The sequence below is a fragment of the Quercus suber genome, unplaced genomic scaffold (assembly GCF_002906115.3).
Source record: "Quercus suber isolate HL8 unplaced genomic scaffold, Cork oak 2.0 scaffold_338, whole genome shotgun sequence".
Lineage (NCBI taxonomy): Eukaryota > Viridiplantae > Streptophyta > Magnoliopsida > Fagales > Fagaceae > Quercus > Quercus suber.
This window is the reverse complement of record NW_027069790.1, coordinates 94576-120354: the sequence shown is the minus strand read 5'-3', so window position 1 is coordinate 120354 and position 25779 is coordinate 94576. Positions and strand designations below refer to the sequence as shown.

General features: G+C 35.4%; 2 protein-coding genes across 2 annotated transcripts; one reads left to right on the top strand and one right to left on the bottom strand.

The window, feature by feature from the left end:
- Positions 1–4457: 4457 nt before the first annotated feature.
- LOC112006644 (uncharacterized) lies at positions 4458–5078 on the bottom strand. Its single transcript, XM_065759676.1, has one exon. It carries the CDS (start codon positions 5076–5078, stop codon positions 4458–4460), a length of 621 nt encoding a protein of 206 aa, XP_065615748.1.
- A 6387-nt stretch (positions 5079–11465) lies between these two features.
- On the top strand, positions 11466–18775 carry LOC112006647 (uncharacterized). Its single transcript, XM_024038952.2, has 12 exons — positions 11466–11592; positions 11668–11902; positions 12016–12096; positions 12423–12518; positions 12618–12701; positions 14780–14849; positions 15018–15100; positions 16151–16230; positions 16457–16555; positions 16657–16765; positions 18222–18311; positions 18446–18775. Exons 2-12 carry the CDS (start codon positions 11669–11671, stop codon positions 18482–18484), a joined length of 1065 nt encoding a protein of 354 aa, XP_023894720.2. The 5' UTR covers positions 11466–11592; position 11668; the 3' UTR covers positions 18485–18775.
- Positions 18776–25779: the final 7004 nt, after the last annotated feature.

Here is a 25779-nt window from a genome sequence, read left to right as displayed (position 1 = left end):
GGTCTTGCAAGGTCTGGCCGTCGCTGAGATTGTTGCCACCGATAGGATCAGAAGTTGGACCAGGATGACACGATGAATCAGTGAGGCCATGGCCATGGGTTTCGATGAACTATCTTCTTGGTCTTCTTTGCGTCTTTTGGCTTTTGCTTTGTGCTTGGTCTCCTTTTGCGTCAACTGTAACTTTTGTGGTATTTGTAAATTACGACCTTCCTATAATATTTGTGTTGCCATCTAATCCTTGGCCCCAAGGACTCCAACATATCCATTTTTAAAATTTGGGGCACTATAGCACTTATATTTTTATTTTTTTATTTTTTTTGTCAAAGGAAAATATATGTTTACCCTTCTTATTTAGTCCTATAAGAGGATTTGCAACGGCCTCATCAAAGAGCTGCCTAGCCAAAATTTACCCATTTTTTTCTCAAAACACTAAACAGTGTCTAGAATCTAGATAGATGAAGCAAAGGCTATTGTAGTTCAATAAACTTTTTTAATTCTTTTTTTTTTCTCTCTCTCTCTCTCTCTCTCTCTCTCTCTTTCTTCATTCTTTCTCCACGCCATTAACAGGTTGCTCTCTCTCTCTCAAACTTGATTCCAACAAAATAGGTAAAACTATCTTGGGTTGATCAATTTGGCCATTTAAGTGTGTGTTGGTCGATTTAGCAGTTGATGCTGGGTAGTTAAGCTAGTTGGGTCACGTAGGAATGTGCATGGATTGGATTGAGAGGTTTTTCCAACCTAACCCACCATGGTGGGTTAAAAAGAATCCAACCCATCACAAGGGTTCATCCTAACCCATGTGGACAAGGTTAGACCCATGAGTTGAACAGTTTTTTAATTACTATTATTAATATTACATTGAGAATTAGAACAACACTACCACAAATAAGAGCAAATTTATATCCAAATAATCTTGAGCATAACATCAAACCAACACAAACTATGTGAGCATAACTTAAGGTTTGAGTTCTATTTAGGAAGAGGGGTAAAAAAAAAGTAAATAACAAAATTCTATAATATATTTTTACATATATTTTTTAAATTTTAATATATATTAAATATAGGTAGGTCAGGTCGGGTTATGCGGATTTATAAATCTTATAACTCGAACCCAACCCAACTCACTCTAAAAATAAACTTCACAACCCAACTCAACACACCAACCCCTAAAAACTGACCTAACCCGGCGGGTTGAGTTAGATCAAGTCAGTTTTAGTGAGTTGGAGGCACACCCCTAAGGTCACGATCTAGGTTGATTCAATGGTAGAGGACGATGGCTAGTTCCCGAACTTGCAATGGGTAATGGATGATAGTTGTTATGGGTTGCCATCATGGTGGTGCATTGCTGTCTTAGGTCATTGTTGTGGGTCCTTTTTTTTTTCTTTTTTCTTTTTTCTTTTTTTGCTAATGTGGGTCTATTTGATCTATGTTTTGTTTTTTTAGTTTGCTTTTTTTTTTTAATCTAGGTTTGAGGGATGACATTGATTGTTTGATTAGGTTGTAGGCATTAGCCATGGCTGTGTTTTATTTGTTTGGATTTGTTGATGTTGGAAGATACGTTGAATTAGGGAAAAACGGTGAAAACAAATTATTTCAAGAGTGAAAAAAAAATAATATTTAAATAGAATAATGATAAAGTATTGTGCCTGATGTAGTGGTTTGTGAATAGTAGAATAGCTAAAATAACAAAAAGTGGAGTTTTAGGGATCAAATTTGGCTAAAAATGCATTAGGCTAATGCTAATGCTTTTAAAATTTAGTAGTATTCAAGGATCAAGTAAAACAAGCTTGGTGCTAACTTGCCATTTAATCTTAATGGTGGTGGTGGGATTCTAGACATAGCCAAGCTTCCAAGGGTTAAGCTAATCGTCAGAGAAGAAGTTATGAGCGAAGAGAGACGAGGAACATGGTAAATCCACAAACAACGCCACTTAGGAGACCTATTACAATGCTCAAGATGACCCTGTGGATGGAGCTAAAGTTATATGAGGGGGAGGAGGAGGCGTTTGGAAATGGTATGTTACTGTGGATGGACGCATTTCGATATGGGTGACAGAATAGGTTTGGTTGGTCATAGTTGGGCTTATGGGTTGTTGTATTAGTGGCTGGGATAGAGAAGATGATCGCAATTTCTAAGGAGGGGAGGGATGGGTCTTGAAAAGCTTGGCCTTCACTTATGAGATTGTTGCTATTGATAAGATGAAGAGTTGGATTAGGAGGACAATGTGAGTGTGAGTCAATGATGCCATGGTCATGGATATTTGAATATTGATAGGTTTTGACAAGGTGGGTTCTGGCTCGACCCAAGATAGTTTGAGGCCTAAGGCGAAATATTAAAAATGTCTTTTTATATCTAAATATCACTTAAATAATATTTATTTTATTTTTTATATTGTAAATTTTTTATTTCAAATCTATTATTATTTCCTACTAATTAATATGACTAATTCACCCAAAGGAAGCTAGTGATACTTACTATGTAGGTTTTATAAACTGACGTGCCACCAATAAAAATAAGTTGTTCAAAACATTCATTTATTATATTGTTTGAGTGGCACCAATCATATTCCTGCCACATTAGTTTGTAAGTTTTTTGTCATAAAATTTGTATTAGTTTTAGCATCTTTCGTTCACTTAATGGTGAATTGGTAATTGTATTGTATTTCTATTGATTCATAATATTTTGTGCATGGAGAAAATACTAAAGTTACTACAAATTTTACTATAAAAAACTTACAAATTGAAGTGACATTTCAATAAAATAATAAAATGAGTATTAAATTACTTATTACTTGTTGTGATGGGTGACATATTAATTTATAAGACCTATTTGATAAAAGTAAAAATAAATAAAAAGAAAGGCAAATAACTCACTCTTTTTTTAATTATAAAAAGAAAAAGAAAAAAAAAAGATACAGCCCCATATTAATTTAGAGGCCTTTCTATGTTAGGGAGGCCTTAGGCCATGGCCTAAATGGCCTAGGCCTAGGGCTGAGCCTGGGTGGGTTAGTTAAAAAAACCAAATCTAAGGCTTTATTTCTTAATTTTATGATTAATCTAAATTACTTCGTTTTCATAAAAATAAACAAATTAAACTTTGACATGAAATTAGTTCAACTAATCCAATTTAGGACCAATGAAATTTAATCCTTCATAATTACTTGGCTCATGCATTAATATGCTAGCCGTAAATTCTTGATGTGGCTTGATTTTTTAATTAGGTGGTTCAATCTTTATGTTCTTCATGTTGTTTTGATCATGATGTTTTGGAGTGATACTTAGAGCATTTGCAGCAGTGTAGCTAAATAGCTATATACCTATTTTAGCTACACCAAAACACAAAAAAGAGGGTTACAGCAGTAGAGCTAAAAATAAAATTTTAGCTTCTTAGCTACAGTGCACATCTAAAGATAGATGTGCACAGTAGCTCAAAGGTAAAATATATATATATATATATATATTATTTTATGTTGTATTCACACTGATCATAATATTTTAATGACGAAAAGCACATTTTAGTCCCTACATTTTTAGGCGATTTCTATTTTAGTCTCTAAATTTTATTTTTTCCGCTTTTAGTCCCTATCCTGAAAAACGGTTCCGTTTTGGTCCTTGCCGTTACATCAGAAACAGATATTGCTGACGTGACAAACGGCAATAATAAATAATATTTGTTTAATGTCCACGTGGCCTAATTAATAATAAAAAAATATTTTTTGACATTAAAAAATGCCACGTCAGCATATAAATTAAAAAATAATAATTTCTCAATTTAACAAAATAAAAAACAGAATTAAAAATTAAAAAGTAACAAAAAAAAATTAAAATCCAAAAAATATATCAATTTAGATCTGTATTCATCTTCAACAAGAACACTAAGGAACACAAACCCATTTTTTTTTTTTTTTTGGGGGTGCATAATTTTGGAAAAAGAGAAGACTGCAACAAAAGTACCAACAACAGAATTAACATTGTACCGCAGGCAAGATGCACAATTATCCACAAGAACTTGTTCATTTTAGGCAATCCCAATTGAAAATATGAACAGTTAGTCAATTACGCAAAAGCAGCTCCATACTCGGGCAAAATACGAAAACAGAAAAGCCATATGGCTGTAGTCTAACGTAGAACACAATCAGAACTACAAAATTAAACCCAATTTCGAACTCAGTCAGATATGATATTCACAGTTGAATCACAACAAAATAACGAAACCCAACAAGAATCATAAATAACATAAACAAAGTACATGATCACATTTAAAGTATTAGAATATAAGACAATAAAGTCGTTAATTGAATAATACAGACCAGAAAAGTAGCACACTTGTTCTCTCTTTTGTTTATTATAAACAATTAGTCCACAATCCACGCTAAAAAGAGAGACAAGCTTCAATAGCTCCAAATTGACTAAAATACCATATAACATAATAGCGATTATCATATACTTTCATACCGTTCACTTAGCCGGAGCCGGAGCCGGAGCCGGAGCAGGCAGAGAATCGGTGGCAGCGGGAATCTTAATATAGCCGAACTTCTTGGGATTGACATCATCGTCATCGTTGTCGTTGTCGTCGTCGGAGAAAGAAGAGGGGAAAGCGGAGTAGTCGGAGGAGGAGAAGCGGTGGGAGAAGAGAGACCAAGCGAGGTACATGGTGGCGGCGGTGAGGGCCCCGCAGCCAACGCCGAAGAGGAGAGCGACGACGACACTCAAGATGTCCTTGGTGCGGTCACGGAGGGAGCTGAAGTCGTAGGAAGCGAGGGGTTGTTGGGGTTTCCTGTACCCCAACGGCATGTCGTTGCGGTGGATCGGGTCGCGGAAGAGGAAGATCTCGGTGGTGGTGGGGAAGGGTTGTTCTTTCATTTGGGGTTTTGGGTTGAAGTGGCTGATCTCGGTGAAGACGGTGACGAATCCCGAGGATGAAGAAGAAGGGTTTTGTTGGTTAACGGGTTTGAAGGAGAAAGAGTAGGACGAGATGAAGAGGGTCTTGCAAGGTCTGGCCGTCGCTGAGATTGTTGCCACCGATAGGATCAGAAGTTGGACCAGGATGACACGATGAATCAGTGAGGCCATGGCCATGGGTTTCGATGAACTATCTTCTTGGTCTTCTTTGCGTCTTTTGGCTTTTGGCTTTTGGCTTTTGCTTTGTGCTTGGTCTCCTTTTGCGTCAACTGTAACTTTTGTGGTATTTGTAAATTACGACCTTCCTATAATATTTGTGTTGCCATCTAATCCTTGGCCCCAAGGACTCCAATATATCCATTTTTAAAATTTGGGGCACTATAGCACTTATATTTTTATTTTTTTATTTTTTTTGTCAAAGGAAAATATATGTTTACCCTTCTTATTTAGTCCTATAAGAGGATTTGCAACAGCCTCATCAAAGAGCTGCCTAGCCAAAATTTACCCATTTTTTTCTCAAAACACTAAACAGTGTCTAGAATCTAGATAGATGAAGCAAAGGCTATTGTAGTTCAATAAACCATTTTAATTCTTTTTTTTACTCTCTCTCTCTCTCTCTCTTTCTCTCTTTCTTTCTTCATTCTTTCTCCACGCCATTAACAGGTTGCTCTCTCTCTCTCAAACTTGATTCCAACAAAATAGGTAAAACTATCTTGGGTTGATCAATTTGGCCATTTAAGCGTGTGTTGGTCGATTTAGCAGTTGATGCTAGGTAGTTAAGAGCAAATTTATATCCAAATAATCTTGAGCATAACATCAAACCAACACAAACTATGTGAGCATAACTTAAGGTTTGAGTTCTATTTAGGAAGAGGGGTAAAAAAAAGTAAATAACAAAATTCTATAATATATTTTTACATATATTTTTAAAATTTTAATATATATTAAATATAGGTAGGTCGGGTCGGATTATGCGGATTTATAAATCTTATAACTTGAACCCAACCCAACTCACTCTAAAAATAAACTTCACAACCCAACTCAACACACCAACCCCTAAAAACTTACCTAACCCCGCGGGTTGAGTTAGATCAAATCAGTTTTAGTGAGTTGGAGGCACACCCCTAAGGTCACGATCTAGGTTGATTCAACGGTAGAGGACGATGGCTAGTTCCCGAACTTGCAATGGGTAATGGATGACAGTTGTTATGGGTTGCCATCATGGTGGTGCATTGCTGTCTTAGGTCATTGTTGTGGGTCTTTTTTTTCTTTTTTCTTTTTTCTTTTTTTGCTAATGTGGGTCTATTTGATCTATGTTTTGTTTTTTTAGTTTGCTTTTTTTTTTTTTTAATCTAGGTTTGAGGGATGACATTGATTGTTTGATTAGGTTGTAGGCATTAGCCATGGCTGTGTTTTATTTGTTTGGATTTGTTGATGTTGGAAGATACGTTGAATTAGGGAAAAACGGTGAAAACAAATTATTTCAAGAGTGAAAAAAAAATAATATTTAAATAGAATAATGATAAAGTATTGAGCCTGATGTAGTGGTTTGTGAATAGTAGAATAGCTAAAATAACAAAAAGTGGAGTTTTAGGGATCAAATTTGGCTAAAAATGCATTAGGCTAATGCTAATGCTTTTAAAATTTAGTAGTATTCAAGGATCAAGTAAAACAAGCTTGGTGCTAACTTGCCATCTAATCTTAATGGTGGTGGTGGGATTCTAGACATAGCCAAGCTTCCAAGGGTTAAGCTAATCATCAGAGAAGAAGTTATGAGCGAAGAGAGACGAGGAACATGGTAAAGCCAATAAGGGTTCCACAAACAACGCCACTTAGGAGACCCATTACAATGCTCAAGATGACCCTGTGGATGGAGCTAAAGTTATATGAGGGGGAGGAGGAGGCGTTTGGAAATGGTATGTTACTGTGGATGGACGCATTTCGATATGGGTGACAGAATAGGTTTGGTTGGTCATAGTTGGGCTTATGGGTTGTTGTATTAGTGGCTGGGATAGAGAAGATGATCGCAATTTCTAAGGAGGGAAGGGATGGGTCTTGAAAAGCTTGGCCTTCACTTATGAGATTGTTGCTATTGATAAGATGAAGAGTTGGATTAGGAGGACAATGTGAGTGTGAGTCAATGATGCCATGGTCATGGATATTTGAATACTGACAGGTTTTGACAAGGTGGGTTCTGGCTCAACCCAAGATAGTTTGAGGCCTAAGGCGAAATATTAAAAATGTATTTTTATATCTAAATATCACTTAAATAATATTTATTTTATTTTTTATATTGTAAATTTTTTATTTCAAATCTATTATTATTTCCTACTAATTAATAAGACTAATTCACCCAAAGGAAGCTAGTGATACTTACTATGTAGGTTTTATAAACTGACGTGCCACCAATAAAAATAAGTTGTTCAAAACATTCATTTATTATATTGTTTGAGTGGCACCAATCATATTCCTGCCACATTAGTTTGTAAGTTTTTTGTCATAAAATTTGTATTAGTTTTAGCATCTTTCGTTCACTTAATGGTGAATTGGTAATTGTATTGTATTTCTATTGATTCATAATATTTTGTGCATGGAGAAAATACTAAAGTTACTACAAATTTTACTATAAAAAACTTACAAATTGAAGTGACATTTCAATAAAATAATAAAATGAGTATTAAATTACTTATTACTTGTTGTGATGGTGACATATTAATTTATAAGACCTATTTGATAAAAAAAAAAAAAAGGCAAATAACTCACTCTTTTTTTAATTATAAAAAGAAAAAGAAAAAAAAAAGTTACTGCTCCATTTTAATTTAGAGGCCTTTCTATGTTAGGGAGGCCTTAGGCCATGGCCTAAATGGCCTAGGCTTAGGGCTGAGCCTGGGTGGGTTAGTTAAAAAAAACCAAATCTAAGGCTTTATTTCTTAATTTTATGATTAATCTAAATTACTTCGTTTTCATAAAAATAAACAAATTAAACTTTGACATGAAATTAGTTCTAACTAATCCAATTTAGGACCAATGAAATTTAATCCTTCATAATTACTTGGCTCATGGATTAATATGCTAGCCGTAAATTCTTAATGTGGCTTGATTTTTTAATTAGGTGGTTCAATCTTTATGTTCTTCATGTTGTTTTGATCATGATGTTTTGGAGTGATACTTAAAGCATTTGCAGCAGTGTAGCTAAATAGCTATATACCTATTTTAGCTACACCAAAACACAAAAAAAAAAAAAAAAAAAAAAAAAATCAATCCTCACCCTCTTCGTTTCTGCCCGTTGCCGTTGACCAAGTCCCTGCCCAGCATCGACCAAGCCTCTACCCAGCCCCTGCCCAGTGCCAACCAAGCCTGTTGCCACCGACCAAGCCTTTGCCCAGCGCCGACCACTCTATCTCGCATTTTCTCTCTCTAGATCTCCACCTCAAAGGTCGAACCTCCAAGCTCCACCCTCTCTCTACTATCTCGCATTTTCTTTCTCTGTTAATGAAATTTTCGGGGGTATTTTGTTTACAGTGTTTTCTCATCTCTCTGTTTCACCCGGTGGTAGTGGCTCGACTCATCCTCAATGTCACTGACCCACCAGCTGTCCCAAGCCGCTAATCAAGGTCGGTGGGTGGCTAAGTTCGTCGACAGATGGTTGGGTTTGTCGGCATCGGTGGGTTATGGGCTGTGGTGTGGTTGAATAGTCGGCGTCGGTTGGGTTCATTGGCATTGGTGTGCTGTGGTGGGTCAGTGTGGTTCGTGAGTGGGTCGCTGGGTTTAATACGGTGTCTGTGTGGGTGGATTTGTGGGTAGATTGATGTGTTCGTGGTGGTGGATTAGGTGGGTTTTATGGTGGTAGGTATGGGTGTTGCCTGTTGGGTTTGGTGGGTGTGGGCTTGATTGATTTTTTTTCTTTGTTGTGGGCTGTGGTGGTGATGGTGGTGGTGGTTGTGGTTGTGGTTGTGGTTGTGTGTGTGGCTGTGATGGTTGTCTGCTGTGGTTGTGTGTAGTGAATATTTTATTATAGTGGATATATTATTTTATTGTAGTAGATATCTTATTTTATTATGATGTTTATATTATTTTGTTATATTGAAAGCTAAATTAGATCTACTGTTGCAACATGTGTGTAGGTAAAATAGATAAAGTAACTTTTTATAGTGCCAAATAGCTAAATTTTTTATTCCACTACTGTATTCTTATGTCCCTTGAATGATTCAAACGACATTTTTACTCCTGGGTTATTTCAAACTTACTATTTTACCCATTTGTGAATTTCAAAACCGCTCAACTTTATAAAAACTTAGCTGGCCCAAACCAACAAAGGAAACATGGTCACATCTCAGATACGAGAAAAAAAAAATCATATTATGTTGAACTTTCTGCTTCTAATGCAGTGCACAAAATTTTAACTATTAAAATATAATTTGGAGGATACTTAGAATGAAAAAGGAGTGTATTTAATATATAGAAATACTTGATATCAAATAATATTATAATTAAAATAACACTTTGGCACCACAATTAGAATGTAATTAGAATCTAATTTTAAAAATATATATATCAAAAAATTAAGATCTAATTTAGATTCTTAATTGAACTTACTCTCAAATGTTGTTTTTATATATTACATACTACTAGTATGTAATCCATGCTTATGCACAAGATTGATGAATTGTAATGGAGCTATTAATTTTAGTTTGAGTTATTAAACATATATGATATAGTTTGACTAGGAAATTTGGAAGGACATTTAGAGGTACTAAAATAGTTTTTCCTTACAATTTTCATGATATTGGTTATGCCAAGTTTCTCATTATATTGCTATTACATATATAATTTTAAAAATCACTATTGGATACTACATATACAATATTAATTCACAATTATTGTATGTAAAATTCTACTAAATACCACACAAAATAAAATAATAAATTGATCAAATAGTGTCTCCTAAATTGAATGGGGATAGGTGCATGAGATTGGTTAGTTCAATTACAGTTTGTTACGTTTAATATCTTCACATACAAAATATCTGAATATAAACTGTATAAAAAATATGCTCATTAGTTTAGAGAAAAAATAACAGCAAAAATATAAACAATTTAATTTGTATGAAAAATTAACAAAAGCAAAATCTAATTTTGATTCTAATTGAATTTTTTTCTAAACTTTGGTTTATATATATATGAACCGTACATAGTCATGGTATGCTGTATGAACTAGTGTGTAACCCTATGTATATGCAACGATACAATAAAATTACCTATATATATATATATATATATATATTAAAAGATGCATTGATATACATTAAGATACATAGTTTACATATATAGTTTAAATATTATTGATAGTCATTCTTATATATTTTTTAACTCTTTAAAATCTTGTGAGAATATTATTAGGTAGAAAATGTAAATTGTCTATTTTTTTTTTTTTTTCTATTCATTAATTCTAAAATCTATAGTTTTTGTACACAATAACTCACTTGGATGAATATTTATAATATAGTCCCACATTTGACTTAAAAATAATGAAATAAAACTCTTTTTAAAAATAAATAATTTAGGACACATGATGCAAAAGTGGACTTCAATTGTAGAATTTAATTGAATTTTCTCTAAATTTTTCTATTAATATATATATATATATATAGATTTGATTTCAATGAGATTTTGACTTCAACCGTGTTATTAATATTAGAAGGAAGCAAGAAGTTTTATAATTCAACCAACATTTTATTTTTAAAAATAAAGTTTATTTTTATTAGCTTTTATTAGGGATGTCCAAACCCATCCGAAGATTTGACCCACCGTAGAAATCCAACTAGATTCGATCTGACACTGGTCAACCCGACTACTCCGGCGGTTGGCAGCGGGTCTTCTCCACTAGAAACCAACTCTGGTGGGTCGTTTCGGTTTCCCTCCCCCTTAAAATTGGAAAAACCCGAACCGTCAGGTGAAAAACCCAGATTCTAGTGAAAATTTCCAGATTCCGGCAAAAAATTTCCAGTTCTTGGCAAAAAACCCAAATTTTGGCGATATTTCAAGTATATTGGTGAGATTTTGATCAGATTTAGCGAAATCTCATCGAATTCGGTGAGATTTCTCCCAGATCTGGCAAAATCTCATAGATTCCAATGAGATTTTCATCGGATCTGAGTTTTTCTCATTGTTTTCTCGCAATTTCCTTGCTGTTTCTCACATTTTTCTCAAATCTATGACGTTGATTGACCCGTTTGCCACTCGTTGAAGATCTGATCCACCCAACCTATCTACTTCGGTAGTCGATGGCGGGTGGGATTTTTGCCACCCAATCCCATCAGGTCAGTTTCGGGTTAGGTACAAACTCAACCTGGAACGACTTGTGGACAAACCTAACTTTTATGTTGGAAAATAGGGAGGGACTTAGATCATGTATATCAAGAACACAGAAAAAGATGTTAACTAGTAATATGCAAGCCTCTTAACTAGAGGTGAAGAGAAGGCAATAATACAATTATTTTTAAAAAAAGATTTTATCTACGTGGCAGGTGGTGAGTGGCCAGTATATAACAAAAGAAGCGACGTCGTTCCGGGGATGAAATCGCAAAAAACCCTGGGTCCGTTCAAAAACCCTAACAGCAAGAGAATCCTAAAGCTTCCTCTTCTTCTTCTTCTTCTTCAAGTCTTTTACAGCAAGAGCCGTGAAATCTCAGGTAATCATTCATCATCATCTCATTTAAATTATTTTCTTTTTGGATCATTACGCTGAATACAAAGTGAATTTATAGAATGGGGTATAAGAGAAAGAAGAGCGAAAGCGAATTAGAACCAGAAATCGAGAATGATCGGAAGAAGCCGATGATGCAGAAGGAGGAGAAGGAGATACTGCCTTCGACGATAAAGAACAAGGAGAAGAGGTCGGAAGTGCACGCCAAGCTCAAGCACCAGAAGAAGCTCGAGAAGCGTAAGAAGGCTAAGGCTCGCGATGCCGCCGAGAAGCGAGCTCTCGAGCTCGGCGAGGAGGTATAGCCTTTTCGATTTTACTCTCTTTCTTATAATAATCTTCAACAATTACAGACTTCGTAATCAAATAGTTGTTTTTTTTTTTTTTTTGGTTTGGTTTTTAATTATTGCAGCCGCCGCCGAAGATGGTTCCTCGTACCATTGAGAACACCCGAGAATTCGATGAGACCGTGTGTAAGCCCGATGATGAAGAGGTAAAATTTGATGTTTTTCTTTATTTTGAGTTAAGCTAAAAAACTAGCCGTGTTGGCTTCCAAGTTCATGGAATTTAATTGAGCTGCTTACGTATTAAGTACATGTTCTGGAATTAAGCGAAATTCGAAAAGAAATTCAGTTGCGAAATTGATTTATGGGTTTCTTTCATTTGCATTGTGTGGTGGTGGGAGGGTGGGTTGTAGGATATATGACTTTGGCTTTGGGGGTTGAGATGTTTAAATTTTTATCGGAATTTGATCAGTTCTGTTAGAATTATGTAATCTCATGCGTTGATATAATGTAATTTCATCTTTGACTTTTGCAGCTGTTTGCTGGAAATGATGCCGACGAATTCGGTGCAATTCTAAAGCGTGATCGTACTCCAAAAGTTCTAATCACCACTTGCCGTTTCAATTCTAGTGTAGGTCTTCCTCGTTGCCATTTTTAATTGTCTTATGCCACCCATGAAGCTCAGCATGAATATACATATATTTAATATTATTTTATCTTTGGTTTATAGAGGGGACCTGCTTTTATATCAGAGCTGCTTTCTGTGATCCCAAATGCACATTACTACAAGAGAGGAACCTATGACTTGAAAAAGGTGCCTTCTATTCCCCCCCCCCCCCCCCCCCCCCNAACCCTATGTATATGCAACGATACAATTAAAAATTTTAGAAGATGTTTAAATTATACATGGTATTATTTTGCATTTTTTTTAAATTATACATTTCTAAAATATGAAATGGCTTCTCGTTATATGTGTGTGTGAGTGTGTGTGTGTGTGTGAGATTTAAAATTTAATTGGTTCAAAACTCTTCGATTTTTGCACCTAATAATTCATTTGGTAAAAAAAATAAAAACTTAGATGGATTAGATTTGAACTCTTTGATTTTTACACTCAGTATATAGATGACTTATAGATTTGAATTTTTTTTAGTTACATGATTTGGTTTTTTTTTTTTTTTTTTTTTTTTTTTAATAATTTTTTATGGTTTATTTAGATTGAATCCTCGTTCTCTACACTAAATTAACTCATTTGACACAATTTTTTTTTTAAAAAAACTTAGATTAGATGGAATACATGGCGCAAAATTAAATTCTAATTGAAATCCAATTTTTACACTGAATTAACTCACTTGACAAAAATTTAAAATTTAAATTAGATGGACATGTGGCGCAAAATTAAACTCTAATTGAATTCAAATTTGAAACTTAATTGGATTTTCTCTCAGGTTTACCTATATATATATATATATATATATATTTAAAAGATGCATTGATATACATTAAGATACATAGTTTACATATATAGTTTAAATATTATTGATAGTCATTCTTATATATTTTTTAACTCTTTAAAAATCTTGTGAGAATATTATTAGGTAGAAAATGTAAATTGTCTATTTTTTTTTTTTTTTCTATTCATTAATTCTAAAATCTATAGTTTTTGTACACAATAACTCACTTGGATGAATATTTATAATATAGTCCCACATTTGACTTAAAAATAATGAAATAAAACTCTTTTTAAAAATAAATAATTTAGGACACATGATGCAAAAGTGGACTTCAATTGTAGAATTTAATTGAATTTTCTCTAAATTTTTTCTATTAATATATATATATATATAGATTTGATTTCAATGAGATTTTGACTTCAACCGTGTTATTAATATTAGAAGGAAGCAAGAAGTTTTATAATTCAACCAACATTTTATTTTTAAAAATAAAGTTTATTTTTATTAGCTTTTATTAGGGATGTCCAAACCCATCCGAAGATTTGACCCACCGTAGAAATCAACTAGATTCGATCTGACACTGGTCAACCCGACTACTCCGGCGGTTGGCAGCGGGTCTTCTCCACTAGAAACCAACTCTGGTGGGTCGTTTCGGTTTCCCTCCCCCTTAAAATTGGAAAAACCCGAACCGTCAGGTGAAAAACCCAGATTCTAGTGAAAATTTCCAGATTCCGGCAAAAAATTTCCAGTTCTTGGCAAAAAACCCAAATTTTGGCGATATTTCAAGTATATTTGGTGAGATTTTGATCAGATTTAGCGAAATCTCATCGAATTCGGTGAGATTTCTCCCAGATCTGGCAAAATCTCATAGATTCCAATGAGATTTTCATCGGATCTGAGTTTTTCTCATTGTTTTCTCGCAATTTCCTTGCTGTTTCTCACATTTTTCTCAAATCTATGACGTTGATTGACCCGTTTGCCACTCGTTGAAGATCTGATCCACCCAACCTATCTACTTCGGTAGTCGATGGCGGGTGGGATTTTTGCCACCCAATCCCATCAGGTCAGTTTCGGGTTAGGTACAAACTCAACCTGGAACGACTTGTGGACAAACCTAACTTTTATGTTGGAAAATAGGGAGGGGACTTAGATCATGTATATCAAGAACACAGAAAAAGATGTTAACTAGTAATATGCAAGCCTCTTAACTAGAGGTGAAGAGAAGGCAATAATACAATTATTTTTAAAAAAAGATTTTATCTACGTGGCAGGTGGTGAGTGGCCAGTATATAACAAAAGAAGCGACGTCGTTCCGGGGATGAAATCGCAAAAAACCCTGGGTTCCGTTCAAACCCACTCTCTGGTTCTATGAGAAGACAAGCATGAATCTAAATCCAATTGACAGTTTCTTTTGAATTAACCCCCCATTTTTTGTTTTCAGATTGTAGAATATGCGAATAACAAGGATTTCACTTCTCTTATAGTTGTTCACACCAATCGTAGGGAACCAGGTTAGTGATGCTTCATGCTCAAGGTGCTATGGAATCTATGATGTGAATATATTCTCAGTCTTTATTTTCCATTCCTTTAATTTTTACAATTTTAATAAAAAAGTTTTTTTTTTTTCCATTTCCCTTTGTAATTGTTTTTGACTGTCAGCTTTTTTGGCTGTCTTGTAGACGCTCTCCTAATCATTGGCTTACCGGAGGGACCTACTGCTCATTTCAAGCTTTCAAAGCTTGTTTTGCGGAAGGATATTAAGGTTTCTTGCTGATGTTTTAATATGAATACAAGCCCTTTGATTTTATGTGATCATGTGAGCTGCTATGTTGACTAATATTAAAAATAGATTATAAGGTATAGCATGCCAAGAGTTGCAATTCATCAGGCATTGATGGTGACTCATTCATAATGTTCTGTTGCTTCCATTATTAATTGTTAAGTGGACCATGCAGTTCTTAGATATGAGGCTATTACTTCTGGCAATCTCAATTATATTTTTGTTTTGTTGCAATCATCGTAATTGCTTAACAGATACTAGCATCATTTTGTCTTCAGAGGAAGATGGACAAAAATGGCACTTTGTAATGAAACATGGAATGGATAATGGGAATTTATGAAATCAAAACCACTCTTAAAATTACTTGTTTAAGATCATGTGATTCTGATTTTTCTTTTTTCTTTTTTTGCTTTATTAAGTAGGAATAACTGATTAATCAGCACTTTTCAAGTTGCTCCTAAATGTGATATATGAAAAAAGTCATTCTAAATCAGTACTTGTCAACCAGTCAAGCATGTGTTGACTGACAACACTGCTATTTGTTTTGTTAGATTGACTGTTATTGCTTCATGGACACTAGCACTAGATTAACTCAAAGGAAAAAAAAAATGGTCGTCCCTAGTGCACAAAGCTCCCACATTTTGCGGGGTTTGAAATAAGTGATTGTTAGGCAGCCTTACCTCCATTTTTTTGGAGAGGCCAATCCTCAGATAATATGTGATGTTTGGACTATCTAGTGGGTTCTTACTTCTTACTTAGGAAATTAATGTGTGCGAGGGCTCAATTACGCCCAGAAAATATGTAATTATGAGGTAGCCTCAAAATTTTACCTGTTCTTCCTCATGTTCCAATTCAGGGACACTGCCCTACATTACTGTAATCTGTCTGGATGAGTACTGTTTACCTAAAAATAAATGTAGGTTGATGCCTGATTTTTCATGTTACTAGTATTAAATGGATATTTTTTTAAGGAAATATGTTTCTTTTGTATTCATTGGCCTCTTTTTTCTCGTCCTTCCATATTGCTTGCAGAATCATGGAAATCCAACCAATCATAAACCCGAGCTCGTTCTGAATAACTTCACCACACGCCTGGGTCATCGTATTGGAAGGTGCATTTTTATCTTATTTTAATGATTGAATACATACATGTTGGTAATATCTGTTCAAAGTAATATGAAATGTGACTGCTACTTAAAATTTCAACACTCTTCATGTATGTAGTCTTTATTGAATTGCATGCACCTCAATTTTCATATCTTATAGATGCTGATGAATAATGATGGTGTTTATAATTGTCAAATCTCTTTCCCTAACAGTTTTTTTCCCCACCTCTAGATTAATACAGTCACTTTTCCCACAAGATCCAAATTTTCGTGGTCGGCGAGTTGTCACATTCCACAATCAGCGCGATTTTATATTCTTCCGGCATCATCGGTGTGTTTCTGTAGCATTTATAAGTTATCACAGTCGACAATTTTATACTATTCTATAAGTTATGGTTTTCTGACAAATACATCCTGTTATCATGTTTGCAGGTACATTTTTGACAGAAAAGAAAGTAAACAGACTGACTCAAAAGGTAAAGAGGCCAAGGATGCCAAGGGTGAGAAAGCTTCTCAAGAGAGAGTAATAGCCCGTCTTCAGGTCAGCGTCAATTGCATTTGTATTTTGAGATTTTGATATTGTGCCCTCCATTAATTGCTCAGTAAGGCCCCTCACTGTCCCTCCTCTTGGTTAACATATAATATTTGAGCCCCAAACCACACTCCACCAGTACAAATCATGCTACTGTGTCCCATTTTTACCTAGAGTGTGGTTGCAGTAAATGGAAATGACGTATGGGAATGTAATATGCCAATTCCTTTGGAATGGGATACAATAGATTGTATATAGACCTTATTTAGGTTGCTGAACTAGATTTTTATTTTATTTTATTTTATATGCATGTGTAAAAATAATTTTATTCCAAGAGACTTAACAAAAAATAATTATATGTTCAAAGAAAAGATAGTTCACATAACACAGAATGTGTAGCAAACCACTCCCAAAGAATTACAATGGTACAAACTCAAATTATTAAAATATATATATATATATATATTCTAAAAGTTCAAGAAAAGACAAAGAAGGGATGCTACCCAAAGCAAACATCCAATCATACAAAGATCTCAAAAACAGTTTATAACATGATTAGGATGTTATACACTGTCAAATGTTCTACCTTTCTTCTCTCACCAAATTGTAAACATCAGACACACAAAGGAACTGCCTTCTGGATTTTTGCACTCCTACGGTGATGAAATCTTCCTTGCCAACATTTGAACATCTGAATTATTCTCTGTCATGACCCAAGATACTTCAAACAGTGCAAACACAAAAGAACAAATATCTGTTGATTAGAAGTGATTCTACAGACTTAAGTTGGATTTTCATGGTTCCCTGTTTATACTAAAACTTGATATGACATAAGATATCAGTTGCTTTTTATTAATGGCAAACAAGGGAAGCAAAATGCATATGCAGATGCTTTCATTGCTGCATTTCGCATTATTCTTAATTTGATCTAGTGAAAATATGGTTACTGTGAGTATTGATAGAAGAAAATTTGGTAACTCTGAGTGACAAGTTTTTTTGATAAGTAGACAAGTTGCGACACATAAAATTGTTCATCTCTAAGAAGACATAGATGTTCAACTCAAACGTGAGTAATTGGCTTCAGGATCATGTGATGAACAAAATAGTTTGCTAAAATAAATTGAAATTGCGGTACACTGCTATGGACACTTGTTAGTGGCAAGCAAGTTCCCTAAGCCCAAGTGATATGTGGTTTGAGTATGAGAATCTGCATCTCCAAAATTGGCTTTAAGGCTACATATCAACTGACTTTTCTAGACTCCGCAAAAGCAGGAGCCTTGTGCATTGAGTTTGTACTTTGCTATGGCCCCTTGTTGATACCTTAGACCATGCAATTTTATTAATCATTCCAACGACTTCATTTTAGGTCATAGCATCAGTTATATTTTGCTTTAATTTATCTTGTTGGAAGTCTGTATGGGCTGTGACTGTATGCCTATACAATATTTCTATTTTAAACATGCAGGAATGTGGCCCTCGTTTTACACTGAAGTTGACCAGTTTGCAGCATGGAACATTTGATAGCAAAGGCGGGGAATTTGAGTGGGTTCACAAGGTAGTCAACTTACCAACCAAATCAGGCCGCTGTTTAGATCTTATATACAATCTTTACATTTTTCAAAGGAAAAAAAAAAAAAAAAATCCCCTCAATCTCTCTGACACTTGCTTTGTTCCCCATTTGATTTTTAGCCGGAAATGGACACGAGCAGAAGGAGGTTTTTCTTGTGACGCTCTTGGGAGTATTGCTTTCATGTTCCTTTGTCATGGAGTAGAAGCATTTTCTGGTGAAGGGAGTTGGTACTTTGAGACAAGATGTTAAAATTTATCTCAAGTGTCACCCTCAATATTCTGGTGTAATTTGATTTATAGGTTTAATATATTCTGATGTTTGATACATTTTCATGATCCTTTTGGAAAATTTTGTATTTGATAGGTCCATTTTTTCCTCCTCACATTTACATTGTTGTTTCGTCTTATCATTATAATCTCTAATTTCTAGAAATTTGTCTCTTCTGATCATTTTAATTTTCTATCTTCTCTGTAATGCAAATGATACTTGGCTCAGTTTTTCCACACTGAATGTCATTTTGTTATCAGAGTGCATGCCCTTTTGAGTACATGAAGGCAAATCAAAACAAATGCCTCCAAAAGCAGCAACTCTCAACATTGACCTTGTGGGTGGAGTTTGTTGCCAGATAAAACACAGTCCGGCGATGTCAAGATCCAAGCTATGCTTTCCAGGCACGGTCTAATAGTAGTACCTGTTTTCTTTCCACAATCTGCTGATAATCCTTCAACAGCGAGCACCCAAAACTGAAAATGCGGTCAGTGACCACCCCCTCTAGGGCACTAAGATAATCAACATCTCATTCCTACACGCACAAGATGCATACTTGCCTGAAAAGGTTGTTGACACTAGAGCATCAAAACCTGTATAGTAAGGTAAGAGAATAGAATCCAGAATAGGCTTGCATGTACAATTCCGGGAATTGTTGAATGCCCTTATCATAGGAATAGTGATAAGGGCATTCAATTTCATCCATTGTTTCTTCTTGGTGCCGTTTGACACATTTGAAGAAATGTTAGACCTCTTCGGTTCGGTGGCCCATTCAAATTGAATGTTGGATATTCTGGATGCAGGAGCTGCCAATTTCATTGTGTTTGCCTAATGATTTCTTCTTTTAGCTTCTTTCATTGGTATGTTCTATATGGACGACATGATGGCATATGATCTAACAATTATGAGAACAACGGATGTGTTAGTTGAGATGGTTCAGTTGAAGGTGTCTAGGACAGAGATCAACTAATTACTCTTTTATTTATTGTCCAGAACCAGTAGAAAATTAAGGCCCGGTTTGGTAGAGTCGTTAAACAACTCATTTTCAGTTTTTAAAGAATATTACACACATTTCTACATACTATTTCATCCACACATATTTCAAAAAATTACAAATAATATTACTCAAACTCCTGTACCAAACGGCTCCTAAAGTTTTCCTTGTGGGAGGGAAAATCAATTATTTGAAGTTTAGTGTCGTTGGGATGATGCTCTTCATTTCATCTGTCAATTTGTCTTCTCCTATACATTTCTTGAGGAAGATCAAGATTTGATTTGATTTATTATATGCCCTGAACACATAAATAACCTGTGAAAATAAGAAGCATTTTAAATTTTTACTTAATGATGAAACAACTTTGGTGCAAAGTAGCAAACTAATGAGGGCTCATGGGGGATGAGGTAACTTAATTCCTAAATGCTGTTTTGCTAGGTGATTACAACTGACACTTAATAGATTAAGAGAATGATGAATTTGATAAGAGGAGCATTTGTACAAAGAATGAGTTAATTTGGATTACAAACTTCTACAGGTTTGGGGTCAAGCTTGCTTACTGCTGGGACACTTTCTGCTTTTCCAGTGAGATTTTCAGACTGTTACGGGTATGACCAAACAAATAAATACTACCAATTCAGGGTCCCTACCTATTAATTGAGATGTGTAGTTCCATTAATACCAAACCAAAGTCTATTAAAACAAAGAAAGGGCTGCCCTCTAGGAAGTCGGATTTTGTGCACGGAAAAAATAATTTGTCACCTTGGAGATATGTGCTTATACCTGTTCATCCCAAATATAGAAGTAGTTAAAAAATATATATATATATATATAATGCGTGAATTTTACCTAAAATCTATTATCAATAACGGTAAAAAATTCTACTCATTGAGGTCAAATCACCTAACATAAATGTTATGTGAGCACCGTATTTTTCCCACTTAATTCGCTCCAAGCATTTCTTTGTTAAATGATCAAATTGGTCCTTGAAGTGAATCCCCTGACTCCTGATGGACATTTATGGGGTGAGTAGTTGATTTCTAATAGCTCCGACCCACTATTAAAGGGTTGATAAAGTACTTGCCAAAATAAGGAAAAGACCCTATTAAGTTGGGCCTTAGTTCTTGCAGTAGGTATAGGCCAACTCCATCAAGGTCACTGGCTTTGTCGTTTTGACATATCTTTTAAAGGGAACATATGTAATAAGTGGGGAACATAACAAACCACAAAGCGAAAATGCCAAAAAGTTAATAATCATATTAAGCGATAATGCGAAAAAGTTAATAACCATATTATTTACGAGGGAATATTTATATGAGATGCTACGGTCAGAGAAAACTTAGGCAGCAAGGATATTTTTTGGGTAATATACTAATGAGAGATACAACATCCACAACATTTTCACAACAAATCACAGGTAGTTAGTTGTTATAGGTTCAAATTTGAACCTAACATTAAGATTAATTTTTTGCCTCAACAATAATAACCAGTAATAACTTGCCACTTAGGATTTGTTGTAAAAATATTGTGAAAATATTTGAACATATCATTTCTCATATACTAATATACTCATATTATATGGGTAGCAACTTCAAATCTTACGAAACTGAAATACTTCCAAGAAAGATTCAAGGGAAATTACATCCCAATATATAGGAGTTTAACCAAATAATTATTTTAGGGCTAAAGAAAGAGTTATAAATCAATAAACTTTCATAAAAAAAAATCAATTACACTTTTTTTTTTCAATGAACAATATAGAAATTGTATTAATATAAAACCCTATACACTGTTCATAAAAAGAAAACAAAAATAAAACTCTTTACATTGAGGCAACAAAAGAATGAAGAAAATATCTGAAATTTAATCACCGCTTACACCAAAAACCAATTGGTATCTTGGTCTGATGATAAAGAGTTATCATCAGAAGTGAACGTCATTAGTTGAAACTCTAAAAAAAAAAAAAAAAAAAAAAAAAAACAAAACAAAACAAAAAAAGAGGAAGAAGAAGAAAAGACCACCCATATCCCTCCTCCTCTCCATTGTTTGCCAAGTTTTGCAAGTACTTTCACCCCCCAAAAAAAAAAGTTTTTCAAGTACAAGTTCTGCTTTTGTTAAACTTAACTAGAATACAATTTGTCTAAAGAAAAAAAAAAAAAACTGGAATACAATTAAAAGAGATTACATCAAATGAATCTTTGAGCACCTAATGTCAAAAGTGGCTTGATATACATTGGTTTAAGAGAAAAATTTTAAATGGGATATTTTTTTTATATTTAAAATGTATTATAAAAGTTTTATATTTAGGTTTTCCTAATATCTACTTTTCAAATGATAACATGATTAATCTATGTTATGAATAGAGTTGCTGAATGGTTGAATTCGAGGTCAACCAATCCCCCAAGAACAGAGAAGAGAATTGATTATAGAAATAGAGAGGAAATTAGAGAGAAAGTTGAGAATAGAATTGAAGAATTGGAATTAAGAATCGAGTCTCCCAAGCTCTTCTCTTCCTAGCCTTTTAATACACTCTCCAAGCCTTGCTCTCTAACTGCCTAACGGCCAATCCAGCTGTCAACCAGCTGCCACTACTCTAACAAACTAACCGTATTTAACTAACTCTCATTTGGTACAATCACTAGTGCCAGCTCAGCATATATGCCAACTAAGCAATTACAGTCAACACTACCTGATGCACCTCCTGCTACCCAGCTCATCAGCTACTCCTGCGTGCCTCGTTAGCATCTCACAAGCACTCCTCATGCAGCATCACATACAGTAACATACACATAGCTACCAACACCACACACCATCCCTTATTAACATACTCATACTAACATGAATACACATTCTAACAATTTCCTCCCCTTCAAAACACCTTGCCCACAAGGTGAGGGAATTTCTGTTGCAACCCAAAAAGACTCTCCCAAGTAGCATCATCCTTGCTTTCATCTTGCCACTGCACTAGCACCTGAGTGATAAGTCTACTCCTCAGCTGATGTGACCTGGTTGCTAAAACAGCCACTGGTTCAGGAGTAGGAACCTGATCCACAGTCACAGTAGGTAAAGCAGGCCTAGGACCCACCAGAGCACCCAATTTAGCTTTGAGATTGGAGACATGGAACACAGGATGGATTTGAGAACCTTCAGGCAAATCAAGCTTATAGGAAACCTCTCCCACTTTCTGCACAACCTGGTAGGGTCCATAAAACGAGGGGCTAGCTTGCTAAACTTCTTGGACTGAAATGAGGACTGCTTGTAAGGTTGCAGTCTAAGATACACACAATCTCCCACAGCAAAGGACCTATCCACCCTCTTCTTATTAGCAAACCACTTCATTCTTTCTTGTGCAGCCACCAAATTGTGCTTGAGTAATGAAAACAGTTGCTGCCTATCCTGCAGAATTGAATCAACAGCTGCAACCGTTGTAGTTCCTGGAACATAATCTACAAACTTAGGAGGAGGATATCCATATAGAGCTTCAAATGGAGTCAGCTTAAGAGAAGAATGAAAGTTAGTGTTGAACCAAAACTCTGCCAAGGGAAGCCAATCCACCCAAGCTTGAGGTTTGTCAGCAGCAAAAGCTCTCAAATAATGTTCCAAACTTTTGTTCACAACTTCAGTTTGGCCATCAGTTTGAGGGTGGTAAGAAGAGGACATAGCTAAACTAATACCTTGCAATTTCATTAATTCAGACTAGAATTTAGAGGTGAGTACTGGGTCCCTGTCACTTACAATGGTGGAAGGTAGTCCATGTAACTTAAAAATGAATTGCATGAACAACTGAGCCACCTTAGCAGCAGTGTAAGGATGAGCCAATGGAATGAAGTGAACATATTTGGTGAATCTGTCCACAACCACAAATACCACTGACTTCTGCTGAGATTTAGGCAGCCCTTCTATGAAATCCATACTAATGTCAAGCCAAGGTCTATCTGGAATGACCAAGGGCTGTAACAACCCAGCAGGGAAACGGGTCTCACTCTTCAACCTCTGACATACATTGCATTCCCTAACCAAAGTCTTCAAGTCCTTTCCCATTCCAGACCAATAGAAGTCCTTTTTAAGTCTATGGAAAGACTTTAAATATCCAGAATGACCTCCTAAAGGACTATCATGTACTTGCTGCAAGACAAGAGTCTTCAAAGACTGGTTTGAACTTCCCAAGTATAGTCTACCCTTATAAAACAACAAATCATTACAAAGGGTGAATCCCACTGGAACATTCTGCCCTGATTTAATGGCCTGAATTGTTGGCTGAATGACAGGATCAGTGACATAACTAGCTTTGAGATCATCAAGCCAACTAGGAGTAGGAAAGGAGATGATGCATAGAGTACCAACTCCACTGCAATCAGCATCAACATTCTCATTAGATTCTCTTCTGGAAAGGGCATCAGCAACTAAGTTTTCTTTACCATGCTTATACTCCACTATAAAGGCATAACCAAGTAATTTGGTGATTCACTTTTGCTGAGCAGGGGTACCAATCTTTTGTTCCATCAAGTATTTCAAACTTTGATGGTCTGTTTTTATTACAAAAGGACTTCCAAGAAGGTAAGGCCTCCACTTCTTCACAGCTACCACTAAAGCTAACAATTCCTTTTCATAAGTGGAAAGAGTAAGTGCTTTGCCCTTCAAAGCTTGACTATGGAAAGCAATGGGCCTTTGGTTCTGCATCAAGACAGCACCCACTCCTAACCCAGAGGCATCACATTCCACAACAAATGGTTTGCTGAAGTCAGGTAAGGCTAGCACAGGTGGACTGGACATAGCATCTTTGAGCAATTGGAATGCATGTGAAGCTGCAGGAGTCCATGTGAATGAATCTTTCCTTAATAAGGCAGTCAAAGGGGCTGCAATTAAACCATACCCTTTTACAAACTTCCTATAGTAGCCAGTCAAACCCAAAAACCCTCTCAAAGCCTTTACATCATGAGGAATAGGCCACTGTTGCATAGCAGCAGTTTTCCTTGGATCAGTTTTCACCCCTTCACCAGAAATTAAATGTCCCAAATACTCTACCTCCTTACAAGCAAACACACACTTTGATTGTTTGGCATACAATTGATGATGCAGCAGGGTTTCCAGCACCAATTTAAGATGACCAACATGAGCAGCCAAATCCTTACTATACACAAGTATGTCATCAAAAAATACCAAGACAAATTTCCTTAAGTAAGGTTTGAAAACTGAATTCATAAGTGACTGAAATGTTGAGGGTGCATTGGTTAACCCAAATGGCATTACTAAGAACTCATAGTGACCCTCATGAGTCCTAAAGGCAGTCTTTGGAATGTCTTCCTCCTTCATCCTAATTTGGTGGTATCCGGATCTTAAATCCAACTTAGAAAACACAGTGGCACCAAAGAGTTCATCTAACAATTCATCAATGACAGGAATGGGATACTTATCTTTAATGGTCTTTTGATTCAAGGCTCTGTAATCAATACACATCCTCCAAGAGCCATCAGCCTTCCTCACTAGAAGAACAGGTGAAGCAAATGGACTGCTACTATTTCTAATAAACCCCACAGACAACAACTCTTTAACAATGTTCTCAATTTCATTTTTTTGATAATAGGGATACCTGTAAGGCCTCTGAGATACAGCTTGAGCTCCCTCCTTCAATGTGATAGGATGTTCATGATCTCTTAAGGGAGGTAGACCTTCAGGAGTAGCAAAAACAGCTTTGTAATCCATTAACACAGCAGCAATAGCTCCAGGAATTGGTAACTGTCTTTCTGCAGTCAACAATTGAGACTGCAACTGAACTGAAATTTGGAGGATCAACCCCTTCTTCACTGACTGTTTCAAAAAATTATCACCATCTTGCAGTTGTGAATTAGCACTCTTCAACCCTTGTAATTGAACATGCCTGTGACCATAAGAAAAACTCATGGTGAGCAATTTAAAATCCCACTGAATTACTCCCAATGTTTCCAACCACTGAGTGCCCAAGACTAAATCACATCCCCCCATTGATAGCACATGTAAGTGTACCAAGAATACCTCCCCTTGCAACAAGATAGGTACTGCCTTACAAACATCCTGAGTTTTAATTACCTCACCATTAGCAACCTTTACTTCTAGAATCTGAGAAGTATCTATCTGGATATGTAATTGTGAAACCAGCACAGTATCAATAAAATTGTGAGTGCTCCCTGAATCAACCAAGATCATAAAGGAATT